Genomic DNA, 27837 nt, shown 5'->3' with positions numbered 1-27837 from the left:
CATATGATACCACAAGTGAAATATTCCATACCACAAGTGAATATTTCCATGAATATTCCATATTCCAAACCTCATGTGATGGGTTTCTGTCAAAAAACAGGCTCATGAAAAATATTGTATGAAATTACCTTCAAACTATGTGGATAAGATATATCTGAAATATAAATGAATTTTGTATTTAGACTTGGGCCCCATCCCCAAGATATCTCATTATGCATATATAAATATTTCAAAATTCAAAAATAATCTGAAACACTTCTGGTTCCAAGCATTTGATAAGTGACACTCAGCCTGCATTAATAGACCTGTCACAAAGGAACTTCACACCTCCACATACTTGCAATAGTGGCTCTGTCTGATATCATACCATTGATAATGCACCCACTGATAATATTGCAGTAGCTCTGGATCTTTTCCTTCTTGCCCACTCTACTTCCCTTTGACTTACCATTTCTTTGTGATTGGGGTAGAAGGTCTGGTCTATCAGAGGGAACTCCTCTGTTCCCAGTTTCTTGTGCAGTCGAACCATCTGGGCAAACTATGAGAATCAGGAGACACGAGTCAGAGACATGGATCCTTCACTGGAAGGGTGTCTCCAAGCTGGAACCCCAAGTACTACAGTCTGGATCTGCAATGTAATCTAGAGGCTTACACTATTGGGAAGTGATGGTAACTTTGATAGACAAGGCCTTGAAGAAGATTTTAAGTCATTGGGTGCATATTTAAGGGAACAGCTTAGTTCTGCCATGCTCTTCCTCCATGATGTGCTCCCTCACTACAGGATGAAAGCAACAAGACCAATCCATCATGAACTGAAGCCTCTAAAACTGGAAGCTAAAACAAACCTTTTGACTTCATAAGTTGATTCTCTCAGGAATTTGTTATAGTAATGGAAAGATGACTGATACTAAGCTTCTAAATATCCTCAATTCCCATAAGCCATAGAGTGGCTTCAAGTTCCCATATTCATGTATGAGCTAGTCTCTCTGCCAATAGCATCCTTCCTGTCACTTACCACCCAGGGCTTGTCACAGAAGTTGTAGACAGAATGCAAAGAATTAACGCTGGGTATTCCAGCATACTGCAGCCCAATGACCAAACTGCGGTAGTCTCCATTGCGTGCCATGCTGAAGGCATGCTGGCGGATCAGTACAAAGTCTGGCTTCAGAGACCTGTGAGAGGGGCAGTGGAAGGAGAATCATGGTCCATTCAGAAGCTCCCTACAACCCTTGAGACTGAATTTCTAAATCTTTACAACTGCCAGAAATTGTAAAGTGGTTTCTTATCTCTGCACACATGCACAAGCTGTTTCTTCTGCCTGGAGCAGAGTTTCTACCTTTTTCCCATCTGTGATCCTTTTCTACCTGCTGCCCTCCCCAAGGTCAGCTTGCAGCTTACCCACTCAGCTTTGGCACCCCCTGGTCACAGTCTCTCTCTATACCAGCTGTCCTCAAAGTATACTGCCCAGAATAGATTCTAGCCTCAGGGACTGTGCTGTGCCTGAAACATTACCTCCCCCTACCCAGATATCTGCATGAATCACTCCTTTACCTCCTCAGGTCTTTCCTCAACTGCCTTTATATGCCACTGGGCCACCCTATCCAAACTGAAAACCCCACCCCCATTCAACAATCCCTATTTGTGCTTTACGGCTCTGTTTTTTTTTTTTTCCTTAGCACTACATTTTCTTATTTCTTTGTTTATTGTGTCTGTCACATAGTAGTCTGAAAATATCACGAGGGCAGAGGATTTTTGTCATTTTTTTTTTTTCATTCTCTGCTAGGTCCACAGCATGTAGAACAACTCTTGGCACACAGAAGTTGCTCCATAAATATTTGCCAAATGTAAAGACCTGAGAATGGCACCTGGCAGGCAATAGATGCTTAACAAATTTTTGTTGGATGCATATTTGAAAAGTTTGGCATGTAGCCTGCTAGGATTCTTGGCTCTTTTTCAGAAGAAAAGAAAAGCTAACTCCCCACATTCCATGCCGAAATTCTTGCTCACAGAGGAATGGGTAGGGAGATGGGTTTTTTTCCCTCAACACTAAGGGAGTCCATATACCTCTCCCATGACACCAAGGTCCCTTTTAATACTCACCGCACAACTTTTACCCCATTCCGCAGAACTTCCATATCCACAGAGAATCCACCATTAGCATGAGCCACAAGGTTGAGATCAGAGAATTCAGCCTGGAAAGGAAAGAAAATTGGTGATTCACCCACGTCATACAAAAATGGCTACCCATACAGGGTGCAGTGGCACATGCCTGTAATCCCAGAGACTTAAGCGGCTGAAGCTCATCACAAACTTGAGGCCAGCCTCAGCAACTTGCAAGATCCTGTCTCAAAAATTTAAAAAAAAAAAATGTCTGGGGATATAGTTTAGTGGTAGAGTGATCCTAGGTTCAATCTCCAGTGCAAAAAGAAAAAAACACTCAGTTCACAGTATAGATAGTTGAACCCCAAGTCTATCTGCCCCAACTTACCTGTTCTACTTTTATGTCAATTTCTCCATGGATCTTTTTCCCTTTGAAGTATTTTGCCCTAAGAGGAAAACAGAAGAGCACATCTGTTAATGATGAAATCTTAGAAAGAAAGACATGATCCAGGCTTGTCCCTTGATCCCTTTGCCCCTTCAGTGTCACTACAGAAACCATAAAGTGCTTGAAATACTTTGAAAAAATTAGCAGTGCTTTGTGAACAATAAAGTCTCCTATTATCCTTACGGAGGTGTTTAAATGTCAAAGGATGTTTCAAATTGTAAAATACATTCTTAAACCATAAGAGAATAGGTATTTTCCAAAATATCATCTGCTCATCACACTGCTATTGTAAATGTTCTTGAGAAGTTTTGCAAAATGAATAGTGCTATGCCAATTATAACAGTCTTTGAATTTGGATCGAGGTTTTTGTAAGTGGCAAAGAACCTCAGAGAGCATATCTATATAAAGTGTGCCTATGGTTGTTTATATTTCAGTCTGAGTATGTCTCAGTGCCTATGTTTGCTTGTGAGGCCTGAAGCATCTCTCTGTTCTCTGGCCCTTTCCCAAGGAGGAGCACCTTGACCATGGATGTTATGTGCTGTGAAGGACACAACAGCCATGGATGTACAGCTGTGTCTGAAAAGGAGCAGCAGACTGAGTGGTGCAGGCTGGGGGTGGTTCTAAAGAAGCTGTAGCCAGCAATGATGGTGGGTAGGGAGAAATGCAGCTGAGGATGAGGGGAAGTCATGGGAAGGAGGAGGGGCAGCAGCAGCAGAGGCGCATCACAAACTGCTATGTCATTGTCACCAGCCCCATCCCAGCTGAGCCAAGTTTCTAGTGGCTTCTTTCCCTACACCCAGGATTCCTACCTGACAGGCCTCTCCACAGATGAAAGCTCATCTGCAAATAGGTTTCTCATAGAAGGGGGATGAGGAAAAGAGACACACTCAGGACCACTGGTCACTGGCATGTGTACAGTCAGGTCTCTGACACATATACACTTGCATAAATGAGAACTGACATACACTAGGGACCCCAAGTACAGCTATTTCCTTTTCCTTTCTGTGTCTCTGTATCTTTCTGTTTCCTTCAGTCTGCTTCTGTCTCACACACCTTCACCAACACTCTCCCCTTCACAGGTATTGAAAATAATTTCTGATCTGCACATCTTTCATCTATAAATTGATGGCTAGTGTGAACAATAAGTGTTTATCACTGGTTTTCAAGCTTTTCTGACCATACGTGTGCTGGATATTGTGGTGTTCTGCTCAGGCCTCCTCTTTAGGGTCAAGATATCTTGAATATCAGTTGCTGACAGCTGTGGCTTTGTCCTCATAGGGAACTGTCTTCTGTCACAGGGTGTGTTGGTTAAGCTTAGACCTATTTCTGAGGGCAGCCCTTAGCCAACTTCTGGTCTCTGAGGGAGTACAAAGCCTAGCCTTCTTGCCTCATTTTGGACCAGCTCTGAAGGGCCATTCTGGTTCCAGAGCCCTTTCTCTGCCAGGGATCAGCTGAAGCCTCTGATTCAATCACATGGTGGCTCAGCCTTAAGTTTCACTGAATTCTATGTTTCTCACAGATGCAGAGCCCAAAGCACCACATGCAAATCTCCACTTCAGGGTCTATTTCCAGGAATCCAACCTAAAATAGTGGGTCAGAGAAGTCAAGCTCCAAAGAAAACTCTAATAGGATTCTGGAGCTGGGTCAGCATAAATGGGAACTGACATATACTAGAGATGTTAGTGATGGGAGGTGGATCACAGATAGCCACTGATATGATATAGACACACAAATATACTTTGCAGCAGATCTAATCCACATTCCAAGTCAGACGCCATTTAGGCCATAAGTAGATCTTCTGAGATTAGAAATGTTAGCAGTGGGAAGAGAGGCAGTGTAACCTATTCTCCTATGAGGAGGATAATAGCACAGGACCCTAAGGTTTGGAAGCAGCAGTGACTTTTCCTGATGATGGTCTGTAATAGGAATCTGGTGGAAAGTAGAGAACCAATTGGTGAAATATCCCTGGTACTTGAGAGATATGAAGGAAATTAACCAGATTGGGATGATTGATAAATGCCATTGATTAGCTGCAGAAATATCTGATATGCTCAGGATGAATAATCGCCAATTCAAGGCAAAATGTGAAAGCTGGAGGATCTCCCTGACTACATTTAAGGAAACCTTAATCTGCAGCCAGAGTAGACAGAGGAGAGGACCAGGCTCAAGATTTAATTCTAGGGCTGAGGTTTTGGCTCAGTGGTAGAGCGCTCGCCTAGCATATGTGAGGCACCACTGGGTTTGATCCTCATCACCACATATAAATAAATAAATAAAATAAAGTATCACGTCCATCTACAACTAAAAATTAAAAATTAAAAAAAAGGTTTAATTCTAAGTGTGGAAGACCTTCAGAGAAGGTTAAATTTTCAGACTTACAATCTTAGGACAGGACTGGGACCCTGAGGCTTGGGATGGAGATATCTGAGCAGCTAAAGTTAAACACCTTGAACTCAAAGACTCACCTGAACTCATTGTGCCTGGAGAAGCAGCTCACATCCCCATGTGAGAATATGGACCTTCTCTCTGCTTAAACATGCCTTATAAGTCATTGCCATCCCTCTCAGAATCTACCCCCACTTCCCTTCCTGGAAAAAAGACCAATAACAAGGTCCTTCTCAAAGTGGGTCGCCTGGATTCAGGGGCCCACCCTGTGGTCACTTCCCCAGTTCACAAATGCATAATTGGAATGACATGTTCAGTAGTTGCTGGAACTCCTACATGGGTTACTTGGCCTGTGGGGTAAGAACAATTGTAGTAGGTAAGTGCAAATGGAAGTTTCTGAAATGGGACACACCTGCATGCCCCAATCAAATCAGAAAATTGGGGCTGTAACTCAATGGTAAAGCACTTGTCTAACGTGCAAGAGACCCTGAGTTTGATCCTCAGCACCATCAAAAAATAAATAAATAAAATAAACAAACAGTAAATCAAATGCAAAGCTATATTCATCTAGGGATGATGGCCACTCAGAAATATCTAGGCAATGCAGGAGTGGTGGTTCCATCTTATCTACCTTAACCAGTTTGGTCCTAGAGGAGGCTGGATGGATGTGGAGACTGCTGCAAGTACATCCAAGTAATATCTCAGATTGTAGTTGTTGTACTGGACATGCTATCATTGCTACAGTAGATAAGTAAGACCTCAGGTATGTCACTGATTTGCTGAATGCATTCTTTTCAATTCTAATTAGAGGATCAGAATCAGTTCATATGTGGGACTGACAAAAATATTCACTGATGGTCTTGCCATAGGGCTATGTTATCTTTCTCACCCTATGTCACAATATAGGCAAAAGAACCTGGACCATCTGGACATCCCACAGACTATCACACTGGACAATTATATCAATTACATCATAGTGATTATGCAAGATGAGCAAGATATGGTTAGAATATTGTCGTGATAAGACACATGTGCCCCAGATTGCAGGAGAAAAACCTTACAAAGTCTCATTAGTAAGATTTTTGTGGATCCCCTGGTCCAAAGCATGCTAGGGTAATCCCTCCAAAGGACAGGACATATCATTTAATCTTGCAGCTTCCACCATGAAGAGCAAAGCAAAATACCCAGTATGCCTCCTTCAGTTCTGGAAGCATCACATTCCATACCTGAAAATAAATATTACTCTTTCCTATGTTTCTGGTGACATGTAAGGTTGCCAGCTATGAGTGGGGGCCAGAACACAAAAGGGATCTGCAGCAGGTGCAGTCTATGGTGCAAGAAGTCCTGCCACTTAGGCCATATGATCCGGCAGATCTTACAATACTGGAGGTGTCACTAGTGAAGAAAAATGGTGTGGAGACTATGAAAAACCCAAATGGGAGGCCCTTGGGGTTCTGGAGCTAGGCCATACCATCTGCAGCAAAGAATTATATGCCTTTGAGAAAAAAATCCTACTGCAAAACTGAGCTCTGATAGATAATGCTTGACCATGGGGCACCAAGTGACTATGCGTCAGGAGCCCATTATGGGCTGGGTTCTTCTAGGCACACCATGTAAAAAGATCAGATGGGCCCAGCAGCTAGGATTGACCCCATGCAAGACCAAGAAATCTGCATGAGCAGGGAACCCAGATCCCCACCTCTTCCACAATTGTTATGCTGGTGCCTCCCTTAGCTAAGGGACTCCTTACAACAAGCTAATGAATGATGGAAAAGCTTATGCTTGGTCTTCAAATGGATTGTCTCAGTCTGTTGGTGGAAGCCCCACTTTGAGTGAAAGACAATGGCAGTGATCCTAATGGCAGATCTTTGGGCCACCCACCTGTCAGTTTTTGTGAAAAGAGAAATGGCTCAAGATTAGAATACATATATTTGTTTTTGTGCAATGGTGAATGGCTTGGCTGGTTGCTCAGAGGCCTGAAAGGAAAAGGTTGGAAGATCAGGACAAGGAAGTGTGGGGCATATAAATGTGGGTGGACATATGGAAGTGGGCAAAAAGGGAGGAGAGAAGATCTTTTTATTGTGTGTTAACACCCACCAGGCAGAATCCACCATGGAAGTAGCACTAGGCAACCAGGTAGACAGGATGAGTCAGCCAGATGATGTCAGCCAGCCTCTCTAATCAGCCGCCCCAGTGCTGGCAGATGGGCACACAAATGAAGTGGCAATAGCAGCAGAGAAGTAAGCTATGTGTGGGACCAACAGCATTACAGCTGAGTGTCCAATCTGCCAGCAACAGAGATCAACATTGAGTCTCTGATATGACACCATCCCTCAAGAAGACCAACCAGATACCTGGAGGAAAGCTGACTACATTAAGCCCCTTCCACCCTGGAAAGAATAGTGATCTATTTTGACTGGAATATTCTATGTATGTTTTGCCTGTTCTGACTAAAGGACTTCAGCCAGCATCACTGTCCAAGGGCTTACACAATGTTTGACCCAGCAGCATGGGATCCCACATAACATTGCATCAAACCAAAGGACACATATTACAGCAAAGTAAAGAAATGCAAAAGTGGCCTGTGATGCCAGGCATGGTGTCACATGCCTGTAATTTCAACTACTTGGGAGGGTGAGGCAGGAGGATTGCAAGTTCTGAGGCCAGCTGGGGCAACTTGGTGAGACCGTGTCTCAAAATAAAAAATAAAAAAGGGCTGGGGATGTAGCTCAGTGGTAGAATACTTTGCTACCATATTTGAAGGTCTGGGTTTCACTCCCAGTACTGCAAAAAGAAAAATTAAAAAGTGGACTGTGACCATGGAATCAACTGATGAGCTTATATACCAACCACCCAGAAGCCACTGGCCTGATAGAATGACATTGCTTGTTGCAGTCATAGCTAACATAGCTAAGACCCTATCTTGGGGTTGGTACCATGCAAGAGTCGGTACCATCCTCCCAAACACAGTAAACTTGAAATCAGTGTCCACTATATGTGCTGTGTTCCTAATAGGTAGAGTACATGAGTCTGGGAACTCGAGGTTAAAGTAGGAGTGGCCCAGCTTACCATCAATCCCAGTGATCCACTTTTGGAATTTGTGCTTCCTGTTCCCTCAGTGCTCTGCAAGGTTAGAGGTCCTGCTTCTCCAAGGGGGAACACTGCTACCAGGGGACACAGCAAGAATCCCATTAAACTCTAAGTTATAATTACCACCTGGGCACTTCAGGTTTCTCATGTCGAGTGAAGAGACGTCACTCTCTGGCAGAGTGACATGACCTTGATTGTTATGAGGAGATACGGCTTCTGGTACATATTGGGGACAGGGAGGAGAATGTTTGGCACCCAGGCAATGCACTTGGGTATCTGTTAGTACTCCTTGCTCAACTTTAATGGTAAGTGGACAAATAGAGCAGCCAAAGCCTTAGAAGTGGGTGAGGACACAAGGCTCAGGTATCTCTCAAAGATGAGGGAATGGATCACCGATCAAATGAGACTCTGAGACCAACAGAGATGCTAAGTGAAGGGTCTGCTTCCAGGGAAGTCTATCTAAGAAAAGAAGCCACAATAAGAAATATAGTTTATATAACTCACTATATACACATTTACATAATAATCCATGAAATACACACATATATATTATATAAGACATATGTTACACAGAAAATAGAACTTGGGCTATGTCTTATATAATTTATAACACACAAAATGTTGTATATTATATTTTATGTGTATATGTCTCTAGAATGTATAGTAGAATGAATATGAGTATACATATATAATTCAAATAAAATTTCAGTAAAGAATTACCTTACCATGTGCAATGCAGTTTTATATCTCCTATTCTGTTTTATTCCATTTCGTGAAGAAAAATATACACATATAGATGTATTATACACCATAAAGTCATTATATAACATGTGCATTATATAGTATATGTCATATATCTTATTGGAATAATAATTTTATTAAACAGCTCCACTTATTATGTGCAACATACTCTGTTATTTTCTACCTTCGTTTATCCTCCTTCATGAAGAAAGTGACATTCTGCTCTTAAGCCAGTATGTGACCCACAGTTTGAAAAATACTGGACTAAATTGTCTCTAAAAGGGAGAGATGTCTCAACTCAGATGTTGCAATTTTAAACCATGCAGAAATTGAGACTCAGGAAGAAACAAGATTGGTGAAGTTTCGGGGAAGGTGTCAGACTGTACTGAGGTGTGCATTTGTTATAAAGTTTGCAAAGCTCCTCCTTTTCCAGGTTGAAATCCCCGAAGCTTTCACAGTTCTGAAAGTCTGCAAGTTGGTGTTTCAGGGCTCTGTTCCCACGCTGAGCATCTAGTAGACACTAAATAAATATTTGCTAGAAGACTGGAAGAAAATATTGGAGGAACTGTTAAGATAAAGAGGGGCTTCTGGGATGCAGAATAGAAAGGAATGCTCTTGCACTGAATTCAGCAGGTGCTGGCTGGACAAATTAGAAGAAAAAAAGAGAAAACATTGGAGTTGTTATGGAAAGGGGAAAGGACTTGTCAGTATTTAGTAGATAATAAATGTTTGATGGAATGCAGGAAAAAGCGATAAGGAACCTGTCTGGAAGGTCAAAGAGGAGAAAGGAAGTCTAAAGAAGGGGGTTACCAGAATCCAACAGGGGCCTCATTAATGTTTGTTGACTTCAATGGAGCAAATTTAGCCAGGAGGATAGCACCTTGGGGAATGGACGTTTGTGAAGGAATTATCTCATGCACTCAATAAATGCTTTATAATGTAGATGGAGAAAAGAGTGAAGCAGTCTGCTGCAGGATGGACATGTGTTTATTTGAACAGAATACAGAAAGAGATTAATAAATGCTTTCTGGGTTAATAGGAGGGGAGCACAGCTGGGAAGATGGCTAGGTGGAGGAGGGAATATAGTCAGAACAGATGGGAAATAATACACATCATGAGCTTTCAGGACTGTGTAGTATGAAAGGCAGCATAGAGATTGTTAAAGGGGGGATTAGGACCACAGAGGGGGAGGAGAATATGGGGCTCTTCCGAGTATCCAATAAGTGCTCATTAAATGATTATGGGGTTGAATGCAGGAAAAGCTATAGGGAAGCCAACAAGTGGTTGGGATTAGAAGTAAGGGGAGCTGAAGGAGGGTTCTTCCTAGAATACAGTAGTGCTTAATAAGTGCTTCTCGCATTTTGACACATGGAAAGTATGCAATAAATATCTGTAAAACAAATAAGACAGGCTGTAGGGTAAGGGGTCCTAGGGGGAAGGGTGATCTAAATAGTAAACAGATGGTACTCAATAAATTTAGGCTGAAGTAGATACTTGGAGAATGCGCTCTTGAGGTAGGGGCAGAAAATTCCAGAGACTTGGAAAAAAGATATTGAGAATGACTCATAGAGTAGGTGCTCCAGTAAATGTTTACTGGCTTAGATTGACTAAAAGTCCCTTTGGTTTGGACTTAAGACTGGGAGGGGGAATTCTAGGGGTATTGAAGGGAATGGGAAGATGTAACCCTTATAAAATGGGCTCTGGATTTACTGAAGGAATAAACCTCGGGGAGAAGGCTTATGATTGGGGCAGGTTCTCCTAGTGGTAATGGAGGGGAATATACTCCCTGTATGCCATAGGCATTGCATATGTGCTCCCTGGCTCCACTGCAAGAAAAAGACTCTGGGGAAGAGGCATGAATATACAGAAGGCACCTCATAAATGCTCATGGGAGCCATTGGCCTGTGTGGAGAGGTCTAAGGTTGGGTCATGCAAAAGGTGCTCAACACATGCTGTGAGAAACCACTGAAGGAAAAGGCGTTGGGCAAAGGATTTGGAGATGGGGCTCACACTGCAGCAGGTAGTTGATCAAAGCTAGATATATTCACCAAAGGAAAGTCCTCTAAAGAAGTAGTTTGCTAATGGGGGTGGGGATACAGGAAGCACTCAATAAATACTTTCTAGATTAATTGTAGGAAAAGATGTTTTAGGAAAGAATCTGATGATGAGTCACATAGAGAAGGCTCAAAAATGCTCATGGAATTCACTGGAAGAAAGTGATTTGTTTGAGAGAGGCCTTGGGGGATGGAACATACATCAGGCACTTAATAAATGTTTTCTAGATCCTTTGGAGAAAATATGTCCCCTTGGAGAGAGGCCCTGGAGTTGGGGCATACAGAAGGCATTCAATCAAGGTTCACAGGATCCATTAAAGGCAAAGTCTTGGTGAAGAGCTGGAGTGGAATAAACAGCAGGCACATCCATCAGTGTTTACCAAATGGTTTAAAAGGTCTCTGAGGAGGGGCCAGGGGAGACACATTGCGCTGACTGTATACATGCTCATAAGACCTGTTAGAAAGAAGGTCTGAGGGCAAGGGTTGAGAAAACAGTGTACGGTAATAGGCTCTCAAAAAATGCTCACAAAATTCATTGAGGTCAAAGGCCTTAGCGAAGGACTCTTGGGTGAGGCATACTGCAGGTACTCCATAAATACTTACAAGATTCATTAGAGGACTCGGCCTTCGGGGCAAGAGTGGGGCAGGGGTGGCAGGGCACATTTGGCTCTTGAAGTCTCACAGGATCTACTGAAGTCAAAGACTTTTGGGAGAAGGATTGAGGAAGACGTACACGACAGGCAAAGATAATTGCCCCCTGAATCCATCGAGAAGATTTTGGGAGGGCAAGGGCAGGACACACAGGAAGCGTCCAGCATAGAAATTTACAGGAAAATAATTTGGGTGAGGGGTCAGGTGCCAGGCACATAAGCGGCGCTCGATAATTGCTCGTTCACCGTGGAACTATCTGGGGACCCAGGCCCACGGGGAGGCGCGGCAGTGGCTTACCAGTCTGTGTGCGGCTCGTCGATGACCAGCAGCACCCTGGCGGCGGCGCCCCCGCGACCTGCGCCCCCAGAGCCGCCGCCCACCTGCTCGCTGAAGGTGGCGGCTGCAGCTGCCGTGGTCTGCTTGACCGCGTTGGACAGCGATGAGAAGAAGCCACCGCCCCCCGAGGACCCTGGACTAGGGGCTGCCGGAGAGGCCACAGGGGCAGCTGTGGAGGACCTCTCGGCTGTGGCAGTCGCGGAACCGGGCGTGGCTCCCGGGCTAGCGGCAGAGGGCGGCGGGGGCGGCTGCGGGCGCTGCAGATCTGTCATGTACCCATTCGGCAGATTGGCCATGAAGTTGCTGTCCGACAGGCGGCGCCGCAGGTAGTTCATGGCTGCGGCTTGGGGCAGGGGGTCCTAGGGGCAGTCTGATCAGGACCCGCGGGGGCGGACCTCACGGGGCCCAGGAGCACTGCTGCGCTCTCAGGCACGACGCGACTCCTCTGCTGCCCGCCGCAGACTGAAGCAGCGCTGAGTCGCCGCCGCCGCAGCGCGGATGGTCGCGCCCGTGACTCCCTATCTCGCGCCTCGCGTGGTGCAGTCCGGCTGGACCCACGGCGGCGCGGACGGGACCAAAACGACTGGGAAGGGGAGTTTGTAGAGGAGCGGCGACTGACGTCAGCGCGCCTTCAGTGCTGGGGCGGTGGTGGAGCGCGCCGGCAGGCGGGGGCGAAGGCGCTGTCCGCGGTGCTGAAGCTGGCATTGCGCACGCGCCACGCCGCATCCTGTTTCCCCTCCCCCTTCCAGTAGGGGATGCGCAATTTGGGGAGTGGGGGTGGGGTACTTGTCCGGAGGGTCGGGGTCGTCCGGCACGCACATACCCAAACACCTCATCCTGTTTCTTGCATCAGCTTGCACTCATATACAAGAACCTCACCCCACCCCAAATACTGGGCTTTTCCAGTGTTGATATTCACGAGGTAAGGTATTTGGGGGGTGGGTGTGGAGTCACACTCGGAGACATAAAAGTAGAGATATAACCCCCGCAGCGAGGAGTGACGTCACACGCAGTGTCCCGCGCGGAGATCAATCTCCCATGTCCATACAGTCTTAGCTATGCAGAGAGAAGGGCATGGGGGCAGTGTAGACAGCACCAGATAAGTGGAGGTGGAGACTTGGGCAGTGTACATACCCTTGCCTCCAGTGGCCGAGGGTCTGGAGTCACACAGGAATGACACACACAAAAGTAAAGGAACACGGGGACATGTTCAGACAGAGAACACACACCCATTTAAGTATACAGACATAAACTCAGTGTAACTAACACATGAGCATGTTGAGTACACACATGCATACATACATGGACAACATGCTGACACACAGAGACCTATAAAAGCTCACACAAGCGTGGACACCCAGACAAAACATGTACCCACAGATGATCATGGAGACACCAAGATATGCAATACAGACATATTCCTTGTAGCACTAGCCTTGATGCATGTTTGCTCTCCCATTCCCACATAACAGCACTCAGTCTACATGCCCCATCTCTCTTCTCTGGACACAGCTCAAACTTGGTGTCATTAGTGTCCATGATTGTCTTCCCCTGCACTTGAAAAGTTTCCACAGAGGCAGGATGCCAAATAATATCTGCACATGAGCAAATGAGATTTAGGAGCCCTTCTGGCAAACCTGTAAGATTCTGACTTCAATAAAAACAAATGTTTGTTGACTGACTGTATCCAAACCTCACAACAATCCTATGGTGGATAATATAATTTCCATTTTACAGATAAGGGAATCAAAGAACTCTAGGTTATTCCCAAAGGGTCATGTTCAGTTTACCATCTCTATATATTTTCTAATATTTTATTTTTTTATTATAGTTGGACTCAATATCTATTTTTTATTAATTTACTTTTATGTGGTGCTGAGGATTGAACTCAGGGTCTCACATGTGCTAGGCAAGCACTCTACCGCTGAACCACAACCCCAGCCCTCATCTATATATTTTTTTAAAAGAATGTGCCAGGAAGCTGGGCATTGTGGAGCTTGTCTGTAATCCAAGAGACTCAGGAGGCTGAGGCAGGAGGATTGCAAGTTTAAAGCCAGCCTCAGCAATTTAGTGAGACCCTGTCTCAAAAATAAAAGGGCTTAGGGATGTAGCTCAGTGGTAGAGTGCCCTTGGGGTCAATTCCTAGTATGGGGGGGGGGAGTGGAGGAAAATAGAACAGTCAATGCCTGTATGACTAGAACAAAATGAGGGGGTTTATGATAGGGGACAAGATCAGAGAAGTTAGCAGGGACCATATTGTATAGGGCCTTAACGTATTGAGCAATGATAATGGATCAGATGAGGTGGCAGAAAATAATCCAAGTAGGCAGATTTGGAGTCTTTTGCCTGGGGGATTTTCAGGTTAATCATTCACTTATTCATTTGTTCATTCTGCTTCATCCATCGCTGACCTAAGACCAATAGTGTGGGAACTGGAGTCACAGTGCTTGAGTTCAAGACAGACTTTCACCATATGGTTGGGAAAGTGACTAAATCCCTGACATTTTTTTTTCTATCATAAAAAGGTGATGATCACCCACAATCTCTGTACTTTAGCATGTGCGGTAACCTCTGCTAGGAATGCCCTCTCCCTTTCTCCCTCTCTCAGGGGACTGCCTTTGGCCAGTTTCCAGGAACCACCCACTCAGATTCCATTTCTTCTTCCCTAGGCTCCCACAGTCCCCAAGTTAGACATCACCTAAATCATCCTTTTTACTGTCTCTGACGTCCCATCCATGTTCAGTCCCATTTCCAGGCCTTTTCTTTGGCTGGTCTTCCCTCCTCCCTCCAGGATGCACTCTTGGCATTCCAAATGGGAACTGCCCACAAATTGGTTTCTTTGAATATTTTGAAATATGTGCTTCCACTGCTAAAAAAAAAAAAAAAAAAAAAAAAAAAAAAAAAAGCTGTGTAGGTCCTGTGATGACCTCTCTGGGGAACAGGAGCAGTTGCAGACCTCTCTGGCTCCTTTAGGCTTGGCTCCTTAGGACTGTCTTTAAGCTATGCCTCTTCCTAGGGACCTGGTTCCCAGGTTCCTAGTATTTGTAGCCTCCAGGTGATTTGATTGCTAGTAATATTTTGTAGACTGTTTTGTGGGAGATGTAGATTCCCCCCAGGAGTATTTTAACTCCTGGAGGCAGAGAGGTAAGGCTTCTCTACATTGTCTCCATATTCTTCAGCAGGAATGAGCATACAGAAAGGCCAAGAATGATTTTCCTCATTGTTAATTAGGAACACATCTATACATACATATCTATGCCACCTTAATGTGTGCGCGCGCACACACACACACACACACACACACACACACACATGCTCTATTTCACAGTTAAGACACATGCACAGTTGTAACCTCACACCATTCACATATATTCAATACATTCTTAATTCTTGCACAATTCCTTAGGTCTATAGCATATGGACACACAAAGATATGTACCTCATAATGCACACACAGAGCTGCCATTTTCTTATACACACAACTCTCTCTCACCTTGTAGTAGACACCAGAAACCCTCACTTTGACTTAGTCTTGCCAAAATGACCAAGTACTCACTGACGTGTCTTCACTTCAACCCATCCATTAGCCCATTTTACATAATGGGAAGTCCATCCAGAGAAGTCAGATAAGGGTGCTGACAAATACTCCAGGTGTCTCAAATCTCTCACCTGACACTTCACACAGAGGGGTCCTCTCTACCCACTGCACAGTTTTGAACTCTGCTTCTGATATTTAAGCACCACAATCCATGGTGCTTCAAAAATGTCTAGCCCACTACCTTTCTGTGGCTAGTTTCTCCTTTGCAAAATGAGGATTTTTCTCCTTTGCAAAATGAGAATAATGACCCTCGTGGGTTTGTTGTGGATTAAATGAGTTCATGCTTATGGAAAGCCTTAAGACACTACTGGGCACACAGTAAGTACTTTCTAAGTATTGGCTATTGCCATAATTATTGTAATAATCCCTATGTGGGTCATCAGGAGGGGCTCAGCATTCAGTGAGTGGTAAATTAATAAGCAAATGCTAAGAGCACTGGGGTCTGGGTTTTTTCTCTTCATTGTGCAGGCACGTGCTGCTCTGATTCCTCTTTTTTTCCTGTGTCCCCTGATGTCCAGCACTATTGTTAGTATACAGTAGGCGTTAAGTGTTGAATAGATGTTCGAATGAAAGGAATGCCTATTCTGAGTCTGTTCCCTGGTTCAGATGTCCTCTCCTTCTACCAGCCCTCCTCCACCCCAGATGCCCAAACTTAGCTTTAGCATACAGCAGACGCTTAAGTGTTGAGTGAAATGAACAACTGCTTGAGGAATATGTGTCTGGGTTTGTCCTAGGGGCTCCTGACTCTATGGATGCTGACTCTAACTTCTCTATACCCTCACCTCAGCTCAAAGCACATCATACCCACTTCCTCAGTCCGCCCCCAGCCTCCCGAAGCTATTTGTCACTGGTAATTGTGGTGTTGGAACTGGGCTGCTGGGGAGTGGGTGGGTGCAGGTGCTAGCTCGGCAGGGCGCCAACACTAGCCACGCCTCTGCCGCTGTTCATGGTAGATTGACAGGGAATTGGCCAGCGGAGAGGATCTGGTGGGTGGGAACTTAGGGAGCTTCAGGAGGCAGGGAGATAACAACTAGCCAGAATTCTGGCCAATCAAGAAGTACTTGCCAGAGGGAATAGCCAATCATGAAATCCACAAAGCAAAGCTCTGCAGAGGGACGTGCTGAGCAGTACTAGAGGGTCCAAGACAGCATTAGGGCAGTGGCAAAGGGAAGTTGGGGTTTGACACTTACTTTCACACCTTCTAAGAAGCAGCCACAGTGGAAAATACTGTTTTCCATAATAGGCTGCTGTGACTTTCCTCTAGAAGATGCTATTGCCTCACTTTGGGGGAGGGGGTCAGGTTGCTTTTCCTCCTTTAAGGAATCTTAGAAGAGCCCCAAGAGGATGATTTATTGAAGTCTGAGAGGTAAGGGGAACAGAGTAGAAGCGACAGATATTAGGATTTCTATTCCTCAGGGTCTGTGCAGGCAGGTGCATGTAGACATGGCCGTTGCTCCTTCACCACCAGCTTCTGCCCCTGCAGCTCCTCGCACATTGGCCGTGGATTCCCCCAGAAGGTCACATTCTTCTCACCCTGGCCTTCAACCGTGGAAACAGTGGGCCTGGGATGATAAGGGGAATTGAAGAAAGAAGTTCAGGGAAGGCAAGAATGCATTCAGTAAATTCTTAATAAGTAGCTGGGCATGGTGGTGCACGCCTGTAATCCCAGTGGCTCGAGAGGCTGAGACAGGAGAATCATGAGTTCAAAGCCAGCCTCTGCAACAGCGAGGTGCTAAGCAACTCAGTGAGACCTTGTCTCTAATAAAATACAAAACAGGGCTGGGGATGTGACTCAGTGGCCCCTGAGTTCAATCCCCAGTACCAAAAAAAAAAAAAAAATCTTAATGAGTGCCCACTGTGTGCCCAGCTCTATGTTTTAGATATGATATTGGGCTATTTCTTTAGCTCTCCTGTGCCTGTTTTCCTTATCTACAAAATGGTAATAATAGGAATAATAATATCAATACACACTTCACCAGGCAGAGTGAGGATACATGAATTAACTCAGGTAAAGTGTTCAGAGTGGTGCCTGGCACAGAGTAAGTGCTCAATAAATGCTGGTGGGTGTTAATTGTTGATAGGAGCTACCTTATCTTACCTCTAAAATCCTTTATCTTTTCCCATTCCCCACCTGAAAAAACCCAAATATTTTGTCCTGATATTCAAGGCCTTGATGCTAGCCCCAAGTCCCTGCCCCAAGCCAATGTCTCTGCTTCCTCCACTTTATATATACTCAGTCCCATGCCTGGAAAGACCTTTGCCTGGATTATTTTTCCCACTAAGCAAGCCATCCATTCACTTCCATCCCAAATTCTTTCAGCTGGTCCTTCATTCAGCCTCGTACTTATTCAAGTCCTTTGCACCTCCATTCCACATCTCTAACTCATCTTTGGGACCTACTCTGAACCCCAGAGCTAGAAGATCATGTCCCAGATGCCAGGCCTTCCAAGAGCTGAAAAAGCCTGTTTAACAAGTAGCTTGATGTACCTGAAAATAAGGAAGGGATAGGTATTTTAACCTTCTCCCACACCTGGGCCACTCTAGTCACCAGTGATCACTTAGTGTGGCCACTCACTTGTGTTTTAGACCGTGCTCACTGTCTTAATGCCAGCAATGTCTTTTCTGACCCCTGCCTTCCAAGGAAGCCCTGATCAACTTCCTGGACCCAGGATATGGTGTCAGTCCCTTTGCCATGCACCAGTGGTTCTGTGTATGCATTCTGTCAGGGCTCTGCTCACCTGGGTCCCTGGAGGAATTCATGGATCTGGGTTCTGTAATTATGGCCCAAAAGGACAGTGAGATGCTAAAGGAGTGACTGGAGTCATGGGTGACTGGGCAATTCAAAGAATGGTAACCCAGAACACAGAAGGAATGGACGGACACATGAAGGACTGAGCAAATGGAAGAACAGCTGAGTGACTGTGTGAGTGACTAAAGGGCACAGAGGCTGTGAATTCTCCCCAAGTATCTTCTTTCTCCTCTTAATTTCTTGCTTCTTCCTGCGGCTGGGAGATGGCACTCAGTAAGGTAGGCACCTTAGACCCTGTGGTGGAAGCCCTAGTTGGGGGTCTGACTCTCCCACCTTCAACATCATGATTCCCTCCCAGGTACCCATTGCCCCTTCACTCACGAGAACTTGGGGAGCAAGGCTGTGCACTGGCGCTGGCGGACACGGATGGGGTTGGGTCCACATGGGGGTGTACACAATCCCCAGGTACTCCACTGTGACCACTGGCCTTTCACTGTAACAAGGAGAGGGGATCACAGAGTGAGAACTGGAGGTCTCAATGGGAAGACAAGAGGGAGACTGCAGGGACATGGTGGTCCACAGCACAGGTGGAAGTCTTTGCCCCTGTGTGGGGTGCCCACCCTCACAGTGTTGTCTATTGAGGCACTCACAGAGGCAGTTCTGGATATTGTAGCAGTGTCGGATATCCTGATAGTTCCCAGCACATCGCTGTCCATTAAACTTGCGGCCCACACAGGTCCTTGAGCGTGACTGCTGGCCTGGGATTTCCTCACAGCTGATAGACTTCAAGTTGAGGCGGGAGCAGATGCTCCACTTTCCCCAGGCTTCCCACTGTCCATCCACTGCACAGACAGGTTAACAGGGGCTTGTATCAAACTAGGGAGTGAATAAAGGGAGCTCAGGGGAAGGAACAAAAGCTGTTGGAGAGAGTGGGAGTGATCAGATGTGAGAATGGGGGACCACAGGTGAAAATAAGGCATGAGGATGGAGAAAGGAGGAATTAGAGGCAGGAAAGCCTCAGTAATAGGAATTGGGCAACAGATGGGCAGGAGGTGGAGACCTGAAGCATGGACATGGTACCTCCTAGTACTGACCAGGGCAGGGGATGGCTGTGTTGCAGATGTGGGTCCGGGTAGCATCACCAACACAGGCAGGGCCCCCATGCTGGGGCACAGGGTGATCACATGTCCTTCGTTCCAGGGTCTGGCCCAGGCCACAGGTCACAGAGCAAGGAGACACAGGGCTCCATGGCCCCCAGCCTCCAGCCACTGTTGGAGGAGTAAAGGGAGTAAAGAGAAAGGCCACCCCAATTCCCCCAGCCCCTAGACTCTGAGACAGACTGTCCCCATATGAAAGCCTCCATTATCACATGGTATAAGAACTCTATTCCCTGAAATGACAGACCATCTGTGCCCTGACTCAAAAGGCTTGTTGGAGGAGGCCCATGTCAGCAGCCTCATCCCCGCGTACCTGGACAGGGTGGCAGGCCAGTGCAGCCCCGTTGCTCATTGGCTGTTCCTGGGCAGGGCTTCCCAGGAGGCTGCTTGGAGGGCTCAGGTGCAGAGCATGTGCGGCTTCGTGTTTCTGTAGGCTTGTGGGGTCCACCATGGCAGGTGCCTGAACAGGGGCTCCAAGGGCCCCAGGCAGCCCAGGCCCCATGTGCTGTGGTAGGAGTGGGAGGATGTACACATGGTCAGGCTTGCTGAATCCTCTCTACCTGGCAGTTCCTGGCTGAAACTCCACATACCCACCCTGGGTGCCCCCATCAGTGTCCTGTGGCTGCCTTCACTCACTGGGGCAGACCTTCTGGGTGTCGCAGGGCTTTGACTCCTGTGCCTCTCCTGGGCAGTGGCCCCCACACTTGGGGGCAGGTCGATCACATAGTCGCTTGCGGGTCTGGATTCCTTTGGAGCAGGTGACAGAGCAAGGCCCCCAGGGTGCCCATTCAGACCAGCCACCTATCTCTGTCGGAGAGGAGAAGGAGAGATGGTATAGAGGCAGAGATGTCAATCAGTGTTCCTGGCTTTCTTGTGTGTCCCATATCAGCTAATCCTGTCCCTACATCTCATGACCCCAGACTTGGCCCACCATTACTATTCATCTGGACTACAGCAGCACCTTTCATCTTGGTTCCTCTGCTTGACCCCTATCGTATAGTTGGTCATCTTCCCAAACCCAATAAGATTGAGTTTCTACCCTGCCCACAATCCAAATTACTGACTAAAGTCAATGTCCTCACCGTAGCTTCCCTCACCTTTCTAGCCTCACCTCCCACCACTCTCCTCCAGTCACCAGAATGCCCTCAGGTCCTTGCAACATCAGGCACAGGCTCATCCTCAGGGCCTCTGCACTGATTCTTTTGGTGCTAGGGCCAGGTGACGGGGAGTACTTGCCCGCCTTGTTGATCCTCCTCACCAGGACAGCAGGGCTGGTCTTCACAAGCCTGTAGCTGCCACTCAAGGGTCCCAGGAGCCACCTTTTCAGGGCAGTGACCACCTCTGCCCATACAGCGCCGATGTCGCAGCTGGGAGCCTTCAGAGCATGTCACTGAGCAGGGGGCCCAAGAGGACCATGGTGACCATCGTGGGAGCCTGTGGAGAAGTACACATGTCCTATCCTTGTTTAAACTGACAGGATGGCATGTGGAACTCTAGAAGCAGGCCCATAAGTGGGTGCTGTGTAAATGTGCAGCATGGATCCAAGTGTACCTACCACTTGGGGATACTGCAGAATTGAATGAGAATAGGTGGGCACATAGTTAGGTGCTTGATAAATGTCACTTTCCTTCATAACCAGGGCCTTAAAGTTACCCCTGGAAATCCTCAAGGACAAAGCCAGGGATACACTAAGCAACCTTAAGGACTAGAAGTCCAAACTGCTGCCAGAAACCCAAGTGGCCATTGCCCTGCACAGTAGCAGGCAGACAGGAAACATTTAATAGGAGTCATTGTGCCAATGAGTTCACACATCCCCTCAGAAATACTCTGGATCATCAGGTGCCATAATGCATACCTGTAATTCCAGTAATTTAGGATGCTGAGGCAAGAGGATTCCAACTTTGAGGCTAGTCTCAGAAAACTAGTGAAACCCAATCTCAAAATAAAACTTTAAAAAAAGGACTGGGATGTAGCTAAGTGGTAGAGCACACCTGAGTCCCCACTCAAAAAAAAAAAAAATACCCTGGATCTATTCCCATCCTCTTCACAGTAAGGGTATGCTCTCAAATGCTAAATAGATATGACCTGCCAACAAGACTAGATACAAGCAAGAGCTGCTCTCAAAAATACCCAACTTTTCCAGGCATGGTGGTGCACACCTGTAATCCCAGAAACTTGGGAGGCCAAGGCAGGAGGATCTCAAATTTGAGATCAGCCTTGGCAACTTAGTAAGACCCTGTCTCAAATAAAATAAAAAAGGGCTGAGGATGTGGCTCAGTGGTAGAACACCTCTGGGATAAATCCCCAGGAAACCGCCCCCACCCCTGAACAACAACCTCCTCATCCCTGTAGTGTATCTGAAATATATGGTAAGGAGTTAGGAAATAACAGGAAACACATCTGTAATATAGTAAGGCTCCATACATGTGAGCTACAGGAAATCATGATTAGGAGACTAGAACTACTTTAGAAATCCCTGCATTGCATTTAGTATGGAGGAAATGCTCAAGGAATGTAAGGTATCATCATAATTAGGGGCCTGGAGCTACCCTCAGAATTTCCCCAAACTCCTCCCCTTCCATGTATAGATGTGTCTATATACAGTAAGCACTCGATAAATATGAGCTGTCATCACAATTAGGGAACTGGAGTTGCCCTCAGAAATTTGGCTATGTCTAGAGACAGTTTTAGTTTTCTCAACTGGTAGGTGTTGCTCCTAGAGTCTAGTGGAAGGCCAGCGATGTTCCAAAATAACTTAAAAGGAACAGGTCAGCACTCGCCCGCCACCCCCAACAAAGAAGTTTCCAGTTCCATATGTCAATAGTGCCAAGGTTGATATACCCTCAGCTGGTTATGATCATGGCCTTCAGGGTCACCATTGGAGGTCCCAGAGAAAGGATGAGCTTAGTTCTGAGTCATGGACCTTTTTGCCCCCTGCCAACCCCAAGTTCCTCCGAACCTGCATGCCCGACAGAGCCCACTGCCACTCTCCTGGAAGGCATAGGCAGCATTGAGACAGCAATCCTCCACACTGACGCCTCCCCCTAGGAGGCCCTTGCACCTGCCAGAGTCTTCTTCATATTGGCTGAAGCAGAGCACAGGGTCTGAGCCTGTAACAGGACCAGGGGGAAGGAATGGTCAGGAGCATGGTGGATCTGAGCCCCCCAGGGGGACAGCTGGGCTCCCACTCACTCACCTGTGGTTGGCAGGGTGAGCAGTAGCAGCAACAGTGACTGAGGGGCCTGCGCTCGGGTAGTCATGTTGAGCGTGGCGCCCCTGTGCCCTCACCAGTGAGGAGGTCTGGCTTTATCTGGGCTGACCTGCTTCTGGAAAGAGGAACCTGCCACAGGAGGAACTAGAAGGATATCATGCAGGCCTCTTGAGCTCTGACCTCTGTTTTGTCCCCTCAGACTCCTCCTCTTCTCTCTCCTCCCCATTTCCTGTGTTACCCTTGGTTCTGTTTTGTTTGTCACCCAATCCCCAGCACCTCACACTGTTTCTCTGCTCCACTCAGCAACCTTAGTGTTCAGTCCTCACTTCTTGGACAAGTTCTTAATGAAAGGCAATGGAGCTTCAGCGTTTAGAGCAGGATGAATCTTATTGATGTGCGACCTTGGACAAGTCACTTCAACCTCTCTGGGTCTGTTTCCCTGCATGTAAAATGTACAATCTTGACCACACTACAGGGTCAAGCTCATGGGGGTGTTAAACAAGGGTAAAATGACAATGGCCCTCCTCATGGGTGGCAATTGCTTCATCTTCCATCCTGACTTAACCCCACCCTCCTCTTTCCTAAAAGTGAGGTTCCCTGTGGTCAGCATACGGGAGGAGGTTACAACAAGGGAAGTGAGAAGGGGAAGTGGCAGGGTGTGGGGAAGGATTCAGAAAGGGTGGAATTGGGGATATCCACTGCCCTGGGGGCCCAGCTAAGGACACCTTCAGGGATTGGGGCAGGGGTGAATAGGAGGAAATCAGCTGAGCCATGTTTAATCAGAGTACCCTTGGGCAGGTACCACTCCTCCTGCCTGCTTCCTCCTCTGTAAAATGTATACACAGAAAGCACCTATGACATAGTTGTGTGGGTTTGTTGAGAAGATAGGGAGTTAAGATATTTAGAAATCCTTAAAACAGTGCCTAGCATATAGGAGGTGTCCTGTGTTTGCTGTGTTGATTCACTGAACATTTATTGAACACCTATTGGAAGCCAGATATAGTTCTTAGTATTATATGGAACAGAGGGCAGGACAGAAAAAAAATCCTCACCCATGAGTGATTTCTACTCTAAAAGGAGAGACGGACAATAAATACCATCTCCTTCACAGTGGCTGTTTCCAGCTACCCTTCCTGGATGATATCCCTGTTACTCTCCAGTCCAGTGACTCTCAAACTTTAGTGTGCATCTGAGTCACCCAAAGGGCTTGATAAAGTTTCAGATCACTGGGTTCCATCCTAGTTTCTGATTCCACAGGTGTGGAGTAGGGCTCAAGAATGGCCATTTTAAATGGGTGCTGTGGTGCACACCTGTAATCACAGAGACTTGGGAGGCTGAGGCAGGAGGATCACTAATTTAAAACCAGCCTCAGAAATTTAGCAAGGCCCTAAGCAACTTAGTGAGATCCTGTCTCTAAATAAAATATAAAAAGGGCTGGGGTTATGGCTCAGTGGTAGAGTGCCTAGCGTGTGTGAGGCCTGGGTTCCATCCTCAGCACCACACAAAAATAAATAAATAAATAAAAAAGATATTGTGTCCAACTACAACTAAAAAATATTAGAAAAAAAAAGGGCTGGTGATGTGGCTCAGTCATTAAGTGCCCATGAGTCCAATCCCTGGTACCAAAAAATAAAAATGCACATTTCACATTAGGTGACCCTGGGGGCCATACTTTGAGAACCAGCACACTGGTCCCTTCAGCCTTCTTTATTTTTGTGGGTCTCATCTAGAGAAAACAATTCTACATGCTTTCTTTTTCTTTTTTTTTAAAGAGAGAGAGTGTGTGTGAGAGAGAATTTTTTAATATTTATTTTCTAGTTTTTGGCAGACATAACATCTTTGTATGTAGTGCTGAGGATCGAACCCGGGCCACACACATGCCAGGCGAGCGCGCTACCGCTTGAGCCACATCCCCAGCCCCTACATGCTTTCTTTTACTGTTAATAATGAACTTCTTTTCAGCCCATTTTCCTTGCAGGTAAAACTGTGCCCCTACTTTAGTTTTTCATAAGCCCTAACAAGTCAAATTCCAGAGCCTACTTCAAAAACAACAATCTTGTGGGATGGGGATATAGCTCAGCAGTATAGCACTTGCCTAGTGTATGCAAGGCCTTGGGTTTCATCTCTAGCACTACAAAATGTATAAAAATAAAAACAATTTTTTTAACAAGAAAGGAACCTAAGATAGTAAGGCAGGGGCTGGGCTTGTAGCTCAGTAGTAGAGTGTTTGCCTAGAATGTGTGAGGTACTGGGTTTGATCCTCAGCACCACAGAAAATTTTTAAAAAAAGTATTGTGTCCATCTACAACTTATCTATATATAAAAAGACAGCAAGGATATGGATGGATGGAGATTTCATATATATATATATGTGTGTGTGTGTGTGTGTGTGTGTGTGTATACGTATACGTATATGCATAAAGATAGCAAAGTAATGCCTAATTTCTCTTGCATTCATGGAGAAAGAATACCATTCCACAAATTAAAACAAGAGAAAAGAATTTGGTCAGGTGTTGAAAACAAGTTCCTCAAGAATACTGCTCTTGTTTTCTGGGTGATAAGGTGTGTGTGAATATTTGTATCCATTACAGATGTACTCTGTTCTCTGAGAATATAAGCCTGTCTCTGAATGTTTGCTTTGAACAATGGGTCTTGTTAAGATTCTAAGACTTCAACTGTCAGTTCTGTGTTACCCAGTGAAAACAAACTCCCCAAGAAACCTGTAATTCTGCTTGGCTGCTTTATTTAATCACCTGTTGCCCTGGTAATAATGTTATAATCGATATTTCCTTTGTTCCTAAACTGCATAAATACTTAGGATTCCCTGTGGATGAGAACTGTCGGCACTTTCATTTTCTCCCACACACGTTTAGGCATTGAAATGACTCGGCAGATTCCTTATTTAAGCAAAGAGCTAGAGACTTGTCTTATTTAATTACCACATTACTGCCTGATATAATGTATTTATCTGTTTCTTCTCAGTCTCCCTCACTGAATATTAGCTTCACTCGGGCAGGGGGTTTGGGCTGGTTTGTTAACTGCTGGGTCTGCAGGGAATCAGATGGGTACCAGCAAACAGAAGATGCTCAATAAATGGTTGCTGAGCAAATCAATAAATGAAACAAATGAAACCTGAGATTCTGGTAAGTGCTAAGAGAAACAGTATGAGTTGGAGATAAAAATCTGGGCATCATCTTGGGGGATAAAGTCCTATGTCAAGTGCTGGGACCAGAGAAGACTACCTAGATGCATGAAGAAAAGGGGGCGTCAGACAAAACCAAGGGGAACCCCAGCATTTCAAGTTTTGGAGAACTGGGAAAAGCCAGACGAGAGGACTGAGCGGAAGAGGCCTATAGCGGAAGAGGCCAAACAAAGGTAGTTTTTTTTTTTTTTTTCTCTTAGGTCTGGTACATTCCATCCATGACCACTCATACACTGTCTCATTTGGTCTCATTTTCTCTTATGGTTTATTTTATTACCCATACAAACACACACAATGTAGAAGCTGGATGTACAGCTTCTACTATAGTCTCTTATGAACAGGTTCACATACATACTTATACACTCAGACATTGTCATTTACTCAGGGAGTCATTTCTCTACCATTGATCCCTAGTGCCACGACAGTCTCCTGCTAGCAGTTTCAAACACACCCAATCACATCTTAGAACCTGTCTCATTTAGTCAATATCGCCAATATTTTCTCTCACCAGTTTTTCACATATACACAAAGACGGTCACACTCTCTCACAACATGAACCATTTCATTTGCCTCGCCATTTTCTCACACAAATAGTCACTCATTTACAGTCACCACTAAGAAGTTTCTTGAACACATAGTCACTCTCTCTCCCCTCCCTTCTTACTTAAGCCACTTATACTCGCCCCCACAGTTCCTGATTGTAGCCTCTTACAGCCTTCCAGGAAGACTCACATGCACACAGTATCACCATCTTCAGACACTGTCTCCCTCACCTCACCCCACATTTCTTCTCAAGGTGCTTCCACCACACTGAGTCCTTGGTTAAAAGGCTTGAAAAAGGTCTTTCACAAAAAGTTGCCTATCTTTGCACAAAACTGGTTCCTTGGATGCTGGCTCATCCACCCATTCAGCCACTTCTGATACATGCAGCCATTAATTCACAATGGCCACTAGGCTCTTGATAAGTCTCCTGCAATTATCCCCCCATGCCCTGTGCAGACATGTACACCATCATTTTCTTCATACAGTTGGCTTATCAGACACAGGCCCACACTACAGCCTCGCAAGTTTCTCATGCACACTGATCATGTGGTTGCTCAGTAGTTTCATTGGCTTGGTGTCAACTTCTCAGCTTTTACACAAACATGCAGTCTCTTATTCAGTTTTATGACATATTTCATAGACTCACACACTCTCAGACACTGCTCAGTTGTCAGGTTTTTCTCCCACAGTCGCTGGCTTCCAGTGTTTGCTATTGCTGGTCTCTCACACACAGTTTCTCTTTTCTCTCAGACAGTTTTGTGGTCTCTGGTATCACTGCAGTCCTTCAGTCTCACCAGAACCTGTGGAGAGGCTGCAGCCTTAATTGTAAACCAGCTGCCCCCAGTCTTAGGTTCACACACACATGAGCACAATTACAGCCTCTCAGATGATCCTGGAAACCACCACCCTCTGTTTCTGTCTTAACCACAGTCTCTATGAAACATTTTCACACACACATTCTCCTACCTTGGGTTTCTGGCCTCTTGGCTTCACAGCCACTCTCTCACACAATCAACTCTTGTGTGTGCACTCCTACAGCTTTAGCTGTCACTTGGACCTCACAGAGTTTCATATAAAAGCCTTTCTCAAACATCAAGTCGCCTGTTTACATACAGTGAGGTTTCTCACCTACATGTGGTCCCTGATGATCTTCACCACTACTTTCCTGCCCACATAGTCTCTCACATGTGGTTCTGTTCACTCTGACTTGCTCAGCACCAGCGTATCCAACAGTGACCAATCTGCAGTTCCTGTTATCTTCTCCTGAACTGTATCTCATACGTACAGTCATAGGTTCTTGCATAGTATCTTACTCATTCAGTCTCAAAGTGAGTTTCTGAAAAGTAGCCACAATTGCTCTCATAGATATGCTGTCAAAAGTTTGTGGTCACACATCTGCTTTCTCTCACATGCACGACACACTATCACAACTTTCCACAGTTTCTCTCGCCACACCCAGTGACCAACTGGCAATCTCTATTACTATTTCTCTCACCACTAACCTCTGCCTCAACCTCATTGCCCTTCACACAAAGTCGTGCTTGTCACACTCAGCTTGTCCCAAAGATAATTGGA

At 45.7% G+C, this 27837-nt stretch overlaps 2 protein-coding genes across 4 annotated transcripts in view; both read right to left on the bottom strand.

Moving 5' to 3' along the window:
* Syn1 (synapsin I) overlaps positions 1-12307 on the bottom strand; it is a 52686-nt gene extending 40379 nt beyond the window's left edge. For both annotated transcript variants that reach the window (XM_005324025.4, XM_005324026.4), the window contains exons 1-5: positions 11764-12307; positions 2489-2546; positions 2101-2192; positions 1016-1172; positions 449-538 (exon numbers count right to left, since the gene is read on the bottom strand). In XM_005324025.4, coding sequence (XP_005324082.1) covers positions 449-538; positions 1016-1172; positions 2101-2192; positions 2489-2546; positions 11764-12137 — 771 coding nt within the window. In that variant the 5' untranslated portion in view covers positions 12138-12307. The remainder of the gene's footprint in view (positions 1-448; positions 539-1015; positions 1173-2100; positions 2193-2488; positions 2547-11763) is intronic.
* Positions 12308-16735: 4428 nt separating this feature from the next.
* Positions 16736-27731, bottom strand: Cfp (complement factor properdin). 2 transcript variants are annotated; one of them, XM_005324027.5, is made up of 9 exons: positions 22503-27731; positions 22266-22416; positions 20565-20740; positions 19943-20113; positions 19620-19811; positions 19244-19417; positions 18800-18991; positions 18531-18642; positions 16736-16962 (listed from the first exon to the last, which is right to left on the bottom strand). In XM_005324027.5, exons 1-9 carry the CDS (start codon positions 22564-22566, stop codon positions 16806-16808), a joined length of 1389 nt encoding a protein of 462 aa, XP_005324084.1. In that variant the 5' UTR covers positions 22567-27731; the 3' UTR covers positions 16736-16805. The 2 variants fall into 2 exon arrangements, with proteins under 2 accessions (XP_005324084.1, XP_077891038.1); XM_078034912.1 differs by lacking the exon at positions 19620-19811.
* Between the last annotated feature and the right edge of the window lie 106 nt (positions 27732-27837).

Source organism: Ictidomys tridecemlineatus, chromosome X, assembly GCF_052094955.1.
Source record: "Ictidomys tridecemlineatus isolate mIctTri1 chromosome X, mIctTri1.hap1, whole genome shotgun sequence".
NCBI lineage: Eukaryota > Metazoa > Chordata > Mammalia > Rodentia > Sciuridae > Ictidomys > Ictidomys tridecemlineatus.
This window is presented reverse-complemented; position numbering and strand designations above follow the sequence as displayed.